The sequence below is a fragment of the Egretta garzetta genome, unplaced genomic scaffold (genome assembly GCF_000687185.1).
Source record: "Egretta garzetta isolate BGI_Z169 unplaced genomic scaffold, ASM68718v1 scaffold112, whole genome shotgun sequence".
NCBI lineage: Eukaryota > Metazoa > Chordata > Aves > Pelecaniformes > Ardeidae > Egretta > Egretta garzetta.
This window is the reverse complement of record NW_009258884.1, coordinates 2,917,713-2,927,927: the sequence shown is the minus strand read 5'-3', so window position 1 is coordinate 2,927,927 and position 10,215 is coordinate 2,917,713. Positions and strand designations below refer to the sequence as shown.

The following is a 10,215-nucleotide window of genomic DNA, read 5'->3' as shown; positions in this document are numbered from 1 at the left end:
CAGCTGCTGGGTAGCCACGCCAGCTCTGCTGAGCACAGCCTGTGCCCTGCGTGCACCCGGGCACTCCTGGCCTCCCTGGCCATCCGCATGTCTTCCCTTCTGCAGGAGCCCGCAGCTGGAAACTTCTCCTAGTCTTGAACTTGCCTGTAGGTATTGCTCTTAGGACCGATAATGTGTTCGCCATCAGCTGTGGGATGCTTAAAATATTTGGGGTTAAGCGTATAACTGGTGAGTGTACAAACATGGTAACAGAGTTGTGTTGAATGGGGCTTCCCCCCATCTTTGTGTTTCATGGAAAATTCCCTGGGTTTAGCAATAATGCTCTGTGCAGCAGCGTTTCCAAAGACAGGCCCTGTTCCTGTGGCCTTCTTCTCCATCCCTCCTGTCAAAGCATGCAGGACTGAGCCTGAAGCGCCCACGCTGACCCATTAGGGTCTCACCTGAACCAAGGGGGTGAATGGTGAGAAGCTGCTGTGCCTGGAGTGGGGCAGCCCAGGAGGGGAGACGACAAATCCCAGCTGTGAATCCCAGCTCTGGTTTGGGGCCCTGGGCAGCCCTGGAAAGCGCCGTGGCCAGGCTGGGCACTGTCTTGTCATTTGCTGTGTGTTCTTTAGAAAACTGGAAGGTCTAAACTACTGAGGTCAGCGCAACCAACCATGTGAAACTGTGCAGAGAAAGTCAGAATGCAAAGTCTGATTGAATACGACCAACACAGTGAAACGAACTATGGCCCTCTTCCCAAAATGGGGATGGAGGGAGAAACGGAAAGGGATGGCTGATGGCCGTGGTGCGCTGTAGGGCTCTTGGTTGGAGCCAACCAAGACACGCAGTGTTCAGCATCGTGTGGTGTTTGCTCAGTTTTAGGGAACAAAATTTGCTTGGAAGAGCTGTATTAAAACTTGGTGGATGGCGGCGCCCGTGGAGATTATTGCTCTAGAGGAATTTCATGACCTGCACCAGTAATTTGTTCGTCCTAAGGATCTTTTAGGACAGCTCTGATGCAGCAGTTTGCACCAAAATCCCTCCAGACTTAGTTACTAGGGAAACTCATGCACATTCTTAATATCATTTTGAAAATACCTTGGGCTTCTTTTTTTTTTTTTTTTTTTTTTTTTTTTTTTGCAAGTGTTTGAGGTGGGATTTGTACGTAAGCCAGGGTGAACGCGGTGCTTTGTGCAGCCCTCTGCCTGGCGGCACCAGTTAATGCTGGTACAATCGTTAGACTGACAACCACTGAGAGAAAAATGAATGGGTAAACAGAACTGTTTGATTAAAAAGAGAGATAGTGGGTGTAATGCAATTTGTGTGCACTATTTTAAGCAAGGCAAGGGTATTGGTCACGTCACCTCTGCTTGGAAACTAAACCCTGTTTGACCGAATGAGGAGGAGAGCTCTTTTTTTTTTTTTTTTTTCACCGCAATGCTCCATTTGGGGGAAAGAGGAAGAGTGGAGAGCGTTACCTTTGGGATTCATTGAAATGCTTATGCTGCCTGTGATCAAATTAAAGTGTGATATAGGCCATACTGTGCTGTATTTTCTGACTTGGGCTTTTAACAGCTCTGTTGCATATCTGGATTTTATTTATGCAAGACAGTTCTGCTGTACATACCAGGCGTTGCTCAAAGCTTGACAAAGAGCCCCGTACATTGCTTTACGTGCAGGGCACTGCTTGTCTCTCACGTAGTTCGAGGACTCTGTCTTGGGCTGAAGCAAGAAACTTGTTTCACCTCCAGTAATGCCAGATGTCAGTTTGGGGAGTGAATAAACCAGTCCTGAGAGTTGGTTTATTGCAAAAATCTGCTGACTTCCCCACAGTGCTCTCGCTGTTGGATCCTCAGGGAACCCTGCTCACTGTGTTGGAGGCTGGCATTAATACGAGGGGTGACATCTCCCAGGATGGGGTATCTTTTTGTCCAGCGGTAGCCAACTGTGTCAGACGAATGCATATCTGTTAAGGTAACCACGGTGTAGCTGCAGCTCCACAGGCGTTCTCCCTGCACGGGGCTGATGGAGCAGGGTCTGATTGCTTCCTCTTCCAAAGTAGCATTACTGCAGGGCAGCTCGTTGATCCCAAATAGAGTGTGAAGGCACCTGAGAACACCGTTTGGGTGGGAAGGCAGCAGAATAACTGGTTGGGTGGCTGTAGCTGGCTTCCTGTTGAAATTGTTCCAGTATGACTCTTTCTTTTTCTTCTTTTTGTCCTTCCCAACCCCAGGTTTCTGCTTTCTGGCAATCTTCACGGTGGCTCAGTGGTTGCAAGCTATCCCTACGATGACTCTCCCACGCATAAGCCTACAGGAGTGTACAGTAAATCAGCTGATGACGAAGTATTCAAATATTTGGCAAAAGCTTATGCCTCGCATCACCCTATAATGAGAACTGGCAAACCCAATTGCCCCGGCGAGGAGGGAGAGACCTTCCAAGATGGCATCACAAACGGTGCCCAGTGGTACGATGTGGAAGGTAAGCTGTGCTGGTGAATCGCTCCAACTCTGCTAGTTCGCCTAAGAGACTGCCCTATAGAAATAGTCTCTTGCTCCCACTGAAAACTGACATCCAAAGGTGGTGATTATTGCAGAGGAAAGGACAGTGGGTGAAATGATATTTTTAGCTTTGAATGTGTTCTAGCAGCTTGAAATGAAGGGAAGTGGCATCACAGGCACACCAGTAAGCGCTTGATGAATCACAGCTTGGGAGATGTTCGTAGGGAGCGGATCATAGCAAACTGGAGGGTTCTTCTTGACTCTGTTAGGTGCCGGAGAGTTATCCTGCATGTGGGAGGCTTCGTTTGCCAAATGAACTGTCATTGGGTCTCTAGGTGGCTACTAGATTTTGATACAGGAAAGAGGAGATGATTGTTGAAGGTGTTAAACCAATGCCAGCATTCTGTGAGGGTTTTTTACCCTCCAAACTTGTAATTTTGTAAATGATTATAGAATAGCCTGCTGTAAAACTGTGCAAAATTATTTAAATGTGTGGTCTGAGCTAACCTAGCTGCTCTCGTTGGAAGTAGGGTAGGGAGCTTTTCTGCCAACTGCTCTGCTGTTAGACCTGTTCAGAGGGTGACAACCAGCACAGCCTGTTCTTGTCTACCAGTGCGGTGGGATCTAAAGTGATCAGAAATTCAGTCTAATGGGTCTTCTAGGAGAGCTCCTGTTCCCTCAGTTAGGCAGTGGCGCTGGGGGGTGATCTGAATATAAGCAAATTATCTCCTGGTGCCACCGCTCTGCTTGTGTGGAGTTGGCTGGTCTGGCTCAGCCACACTGTGAGCTGCCCTGTGTGCATTGGTTTTGCTGAAAATGGGGTTTAAAGGACAGTTTAACGTGACGAGATGCTGTCGTGGAAAAGGCTCTGTGGGCTATTGGGAAGAGAAGTCGTGGCTGTGTCATTAGCAGTTACGCCATTGCCGTGCCCCCTCAGCGGATGTTGTACAACCGTGGCCTCGCCAGACAGCACAGAAACTTCTGCGGTGAGGACACAACAAAAACCTTGCATAAATGATCTGAAGAAGTTGCATTGCTTTGCTGCGCCTGGACTGCCCTGCTTTCCCTCACACTAGGGCTGAGGGATGATGGCAGGAGTGCTGAGCAAGCAGTGACATCGAACGTTGCTCATCCTTCGGAGCTTACAGCTTAACAAATTCTAGTAAGATGGGATGTTTCCGAAACGTGGGCTTCAGAGCTGACTCCTGTCTTAACCCCGCATTCACCTTGCTTGGGAAAGAGGGAGAAGGATCCAGTATTGGGCCTGAACACATCACCCATGCTGGAAGAGGAAGTCTGGATTTCAGCAGTGGCTGAATCATTCCCCAGGATTTCGCTGGTCAAATAAGATGTCGTGTTCAAATAAGATGTGGTCTTACTTCTTCTCCTTCCCTCCACCCTGTCAAGCACACCAGCCCTGGTGTTTGCTGGCTCAAGGTTCACTCTGCTGCTGTGAGAAGTCCAGCAGGAGCAAGGTTTGTGTAATCTGGTGAATTTGCTTACGAGGGAACAGGATATCCTGGGTGATCTGTGCTGCCTTGTTCTGGTGGCAGTCGTTATCGGCAAACATCTCGGTCGGGAGGTTTGTTAGCTGCAGCTCTAACGTTTTCTGACCTTGTAATGAAGTGGGATGGGTGTGCTCTGAAGGGAGGATGGCTCCAGAGCTTTGGACCTGGCATCCCTTGCCGCCAGCAAGCAGCATTTTTCACTGCATCATTAACTCCTTCATCCTCCTGCCCAGGATGTGAGACACCCAGCTAGCGGCTGTGGCACTGGGTACGAGCCTTTCGGGCTGCCTTTACCTTGTCAGTGAGCAGAGCAGAGGTTTCACCTACTTTCCTTTCTCAGCAAATGACAAGGTGTGAACTGAAAACTGGTTTGCTCTGTGCTGCCATCGCTGTGGTTTATACCCCATCCAACAGCCTCCAGCCTCTGCGGAAACAAACCCTTTCGCTGTGACAAGCCACAGTTTCGGTCTCAGTGCTGATGGCTGTAGGCGATTTGTGGGTAGAGGTTCTAAGGAGGGTGCACTGACACGAACTCTCAGAATAGAGCATTGCTGAGGTTGGCAGACCTATGTGGTTTCTCCCCTACATGGTAATTTACGTCCTGTTGCTGTTGAAGATGCAGGCGTGGAGGGTGATGGCAGCCCCTGGAGCACCTCCCAGGCCGAGGAGTTCACGTAAAGCGTAACCCACGGGAGCGGAGATCCAGGGGGAAGCATGGCTGGACTAACAGATACCATGGAGGCCAGTACGCTCATGAAGTTACTGTGTCCCTTTGGGGTTTTAGGTGTTAACATTTATTTTTAGTGGTGGATGAAGAGCGGGGAAGGGGGAGTCCTTGTATGCAGTGTGCGACAGAAGCAGCAGAACCACCACGGTGGCTGTACTGAGTCATCTGACTCCCTCAGCTCTGTGCCAAGGATTGCTAAGGCTCGCACTCAGACCAGGAGGCAGAATTTAAATGCATGGTAAAATGAGGTTGGGGAAATCCTAGCACCCTGCGGGAACTCCTTGAGCTGGGCTGAGCTCTGGAGACAACCAGAGGACGCGGTTTTGTGCACGGTGCGGGGCACGCGCTTGTGGCCTGTGGATCGGGTTGTGCCAGGAGAGACTGCAGGCTCCAAGGGAACTAAAGCCAGGAAAAACAAAGAAATGAGAACATAATGTCTCAACAGGTGGAACTTTTCCTGCCACGTTTTATCATGTGAAATCAAACATGCCGGAAAGCCAACTGTTATGGGATTCATTGTCCCGGAGTTACCAGTTCAGGTTTATGCTGGTGCCAGACCCCATTAACTTTCATTTGAGTTTGCAAACAACCTCTTACGTGTGTCAAACTGAGGTGGCAAGTACAAGCCATTGGAGTAATTGTTAAGGTCAAGTGCGCACAGCGAAAGATGGCTCTCTGCCAGACGGCTGAATTTGGCTTCTGCATTCCAGCTGCTATAGATAAGCACGTCTGTGAGGGGTCCTTTCAGAGGCTATCTGCCTCCTGCATGCTCTTGCTCTTCCTTCCTTTTTAACCCCTGGGGGCTTTAACTACAAAGTGGCTGGTTCAGATCAAGAAAATACATGTGAGTCGGGGCTGCTGTATGGTCCGGGTGATGCTTGGAAAGTGGTTAAGAAACTGTTTAAGCCTTATCTGTGGCAAAGACATGCTCCCCTTTATTTTGTAAAGAGCCCAGTTCAGAAACTGAATTCAACGTAACTTTAATTGGGTATTTTGTGGGCAGCCTTGGAAGGTCATCTTGTTATTTGCAGTCCCTTCCTAAAAGTTATTTTCCTTGCTAGTTTGACACTCTGATGTCCAAGTGTTTGAGGCGTTTCTGGTGTCTCTCGGAAGGCACTTCTCGGGTTGACAGTGGATTTAGGTCGCGTGTGTGCTTACTAGGTTGTTTTGACTGTGGTTACTAGCCACACTGAGCTCCCGACCGGCTGTTGGTGGCATCAAACTCAGAGCAATTAAAACGAGCGCTGAGAACAGTGGGTGCTTGTGGCATCGCCGTGGTGGCCTCTTGTTTCCTGGGCAAGGCAGAAGGCGGTTGCACAGTGTGAGCTCTGGTCGAAGTTTTCAGCCATGTCTTTATGGGATATGCACCGTTATCTGCCCTTCCATGTTTGGCTGTTCATAAAGTTCTTATTGCAAACTTTCTTGAGGAAAAATACTGGCTTGATGGTTCGAGGGTCTGATGCTTCTATTGACATCTGATGTGAACTGCGGGGCGGTGCTGTGGCCGTGCAGCTCTGGGGGAGACTCTGCCCTCCTCTCAGAGAGCCCGGGCAGCGCTGCAGGGCTGCGTCGCTCTGGGCTGCGCGATGCGGCTGCTGGGGTCGGAGGCTGAAACCTCACCTCCTCTGAGCTTTAATCATTTCAGACTAATGGACCAAAACATTCCTCTGCCTGCTTGGTGCTGCCACTGGTGCTCACCCGGTCTCATGCTACGCGACGGTAGGTTCTGTCTGCAGAGTAAGCAAGTTGTGCCACGCATTTAATCACCTCTGGCTTGCTTTGTGCCACCCGCCCGCTGCAGGGCAGACAGGACCATTTCTCTGCTTTGACTTAGCTGCAGGTCTCTCATCTCCTAATGTCTGCTCCAGCGAGAGCTGGAATTAGAGAGGTTTTTGCATAGTGCAGTTTGGAAATAGTCCTTCCTGGCTGGCCTGGAAGGCTTCTCCTGGCATGTGGTGTATTTATGGTATCTGGATCCCTGGGTTTGACTCAAGAGCTGCGTTCTCCTGCTTGCCTGCCTGGTGCGGAGCTTGGCAGGGAGCAGAGGCAGGCATGGCAGAGTGAACTCTGCAGCGCTTGTGCTGGGGATCCTTGCCTGAAGTGCAGTCCTGATGTTCCAGGAGTGGGACAGAGCAGGAGAGAGGTTGGTTCTGAGCATTTTTGTGACCTACTGCCAGCCAGGGACTGCCTTGCCGTGACTATAAGCTGCTCACTTTAGCTTTGCTTTCCTCACCAGTAAAATAGGTATGGTGCCTCATTGGAGCCTGAAGCTTTACAGTGTGGGCTAAAAGACACCCTGTGATTAAAAAATGCTGGTATAAATCCAGCAAGTTATCCCATATATTACCCAGACAGATAGGTAGAGTTAGAAGCAGCGTAGTCTGACAGCCCTCTGCCTTGGGTGTTGCTTTTTCTGCTCCGCTCCTTGTCTGCAGGGCTCTGCTAATGGTGGGCTGCGTACAGGTCTCTCTTTACACCTCCGGATCTTCTGTATAGCTGGGAGAGGCTGTGCAGATGGTATATGGAAAAATACATCATTCCATATGCTGTAAAAATAACTGTCCTGCTCTGCAATGGGGCCATGTGAAGGCCAAATATGTGCAGTGGATACAATCCAAATTTTCAAGCATGCAATGGGCTACTTTCTCAATGAGTTTTACCAAAACTGATGTAGCAAGCTCTAATTTAGTCCATTGCTGCTCTGGGTGAGCATCTGTCCTAAATTTGCTTGAATGGCAGATGAAGCATTAAATATGCTTCATAATGGCTCTGCTTTATGTATGGATGTTTTCAAATGCATCAGTGTCCTGCTATGAACAGATGGTTAAAGGCTGGCAAGTGGTTTCATTCTGCATGGTGTTTACCAGCGAGAGAGCTGCCCGCTGCGGGTTGCTGTTCTGAGCCTGGTAACAGGAGCTGAACAGAGCTGAGCGTGTATCAGGTTTGCAGGTCTTGTTCCTCTAATCTCTGGAACTGAGTCAGAGAGGTTTTTAAGTCCTCAAACACTTTTTGGCCCCTTGTGCTGGACAGAAAAGTCTCTTTGCTGTTCTGATCTCGGCCCGTGCACACGCTGCAATGCTCCCCGGGCTGCATGTGACATGTGATTTGTTACAATTAAAGCTTCGTCTTCCCTTAGCAGCAGGCTCCCAGAAAAATTGGGAGGAACTGGGACATCTTTGATGTGGTACCATCCCACACATCTTCCCAGGGGTCTGTTCTTCTAAATCCTGCTTTGTGCTGTCAGTCCATCCCCGCGTTACCCACATGTGGTGGGGCTATTGAATTCAGAGCAGCGGTCCCTGACCTTTTGGGACAGTAAATGCTCACAGCCACCGCACTTATTCTAAGACTCCTCTGCTTGGTAAAGTGCTGCTGATAGCTTTTCCTGGCCGTGCATTAACACAACCTCTGCAAATGCCAGGTAGTGCATTTGCATCATGGTATTGATCCGTTCTGGCCGGTTAATTGGCCAGCACCCGGGAGGGTCCCTTGCTTGTGAATGATTAGGAAACTGCTCAGACAAAGCAAGTGAGGTTTATTAGCAGGGCACTAATGTAGCACTTTGGGCAAAGCAAAGGATGGGAGTACAAAGTATGCGATTCTTACAGACTTGCCTGCTGGGGTCCTGCAGGCTGGCGCCATGACGCAGGTTGTCTTCTACTTTCCTTCCTCCTGAAGTTTGCATCTGCCTCCTGCAGAGGAAACATACGTCTGTTCCATATCAGGTGGGCTTCTGAGAGCCGCTTTGACTTCCTCAGCTCATCCAGAAGCGACCCGTTGCCTGGCCCCCCAAGTCCCCCTTATGCCGGTGGGATTTGCTCAGTCGGTGTGCAGAGGTCTCCAGGCTGAGTGGTCCCAGGCACTGCTGTGCAGGTTGGGATGGAGCCACCTGGGCAGCGGTGGCCAAGGCCATGGCCTGCCAACCTGCCCGGGTTATAACTGTGTAAGGTTGTGTAACCCATAAGATACCATCAGTATGCGAACAGCTTAGCGTGGTGTGTTTTCCATACTGACACAGCTGCCTGATTTACTGCTGGCAATGGGAATGATCATGACATCTGGCTGCAGTAGTGTGGTGGGATTTGTTAGGGTGACTCTGAAACCTGTTTCACAGACCTGTGGTGGTTTTGGAATGTCCTTTTTACTATGGAAGACTCCCACGAATGTTTAGAGGGCTGAACGTTTGCAGTTTTCAGCATTGTGCTGAAGTCTGAGCTCCAGATCGTGAGTGTTGAAACCTGTGGACCTCAAGTCCTGCTGGTACATGATTCATTCCTGTTTGAGAAACAGGTTTGCTTGCTGAGGGTGGGACGTAAACTTCAGCAAATGGGGTCATAACACTTGCTGGAACAAGGTGACCTTTTTGTTTTGTAGCAGTGCTTGTGGTTTCTCTGAAGGGCAAGAACAGCAAGGTGAGCTTAATACTGGGAAACAGCTCTGTGCACTCCTGTATCCTGGTGCTCATGGAGGTTTGGCTGGCTTAACTCTAAGCTAGCAAGCTGTCCCCAGGTGCTGCAAGATCCTTAAATTAATCGAGACTGCTGCCATAAAGAGGAAATCTGGGAAGAGGCTGGTGACTTGGCTGCAGGGCTCAGGGAAAAGAGCAAGTTTCCCAGTTGGAGTTTTCCAGGTGGACAAGTCTGGGTCCTGTTCTTCTCTTGTAGGACCTGGCTGCTGTGGGGTCACAGGAGTCCTCAGCAGTGAGGGAGGTGTCGCTGCCCTCGCAGATCAAGGGGAACATTTCACGAAGGTGATTTGCACTTGTTGCGGTTTGCTGCGTGCTGTCACCATGTCAGATCTTGCCAGACTCTCTGCTAGGGCTGCTCTAAATATCAAAGAATTGGAGACCTTCAGATAAGGAGTTGGAGGAAAAGAGCAGCCTGGGGAAGTAGAGAAGGGGAAGTGCTGCTCTCGTCTCATCTAGGGTTTTGCTAAGATTTTTTTGGGAGAACAGTTGCATGGTAATTGAAACTTCCAACATGCAGATTTGAGCTGCCACCTCCCAGGTGGATAGTCTGGTGTGTTCTTCTGTATCAGAGGCCTGAAACTCATTTTGGGTAGAGTAACATCTCTTGCAGGAAAACCTTGCAAATCTAAAGGTGGCTTGGAGCACACAGCAAAGGACTCAACAGCGAGACCAAAGGGACTGTCACCTTTGAACTGGCTGTGGCTGATTTGAATGGCCCAGTGCACTGGTTACTGGGAGAAAAAGAGCCCAGTCTTCCCCAGCACAGGCTCTCACCATGGTCTGATCTGACTTTTCTCCTTAGGTTGTTCACTCTGGAGCTAGGACAGCCTCGTGGTGAAATGCCATGGAGGGCTGAAGGACAGGGAAAAATGTGCACCCTGTGGTGGGATGTCTGTGCTTTGCTCTTGGGACATGTGTCTGCCTCATTTTCTCAGGTGGAATGCAGGATTACAACTATGTGTGGGCCAACTGCTTTGAGATCACATTGGAGCTGTCCTGCTGCAAATATCCACCGACCTCTGAGCTTCA

General features: G+C 49.7%; 1 protein-coding gene across 2 annotated transcripts in view; it reads left to right on the top strand.

Moving 5' to 3' along the window:
- The first annotated feature begins 2,282 nt into the window (after nt 1–2,282).
- Nucleotides 2,283–10,215, top strand: part of CPD (carboxypeptidase D) — a 24,335-nt gene continuing 16,402 nt past the window's right edge. Inside the window, exons 1-2 of one of the 2 annotated variants that reach the window (XM_035889549.1) lie at nt 2,283–2,463; nt 10,122–10,215. In XM_035889549.1, coding sequence (XP_035745442.1) covers nt 2,373–2,463; nt 10,122–10,215 — 185 coding nt within the window. In that variant the 5' untranslated portion in view covers nt 2,283–2,372. Of the gene's footprint in view, nt 2,464–9,387; nt 9,469–10,121 lie in introns of those variants that run through there. The other variant, XM_035889551.1, reaches the window with a different exon arrangement.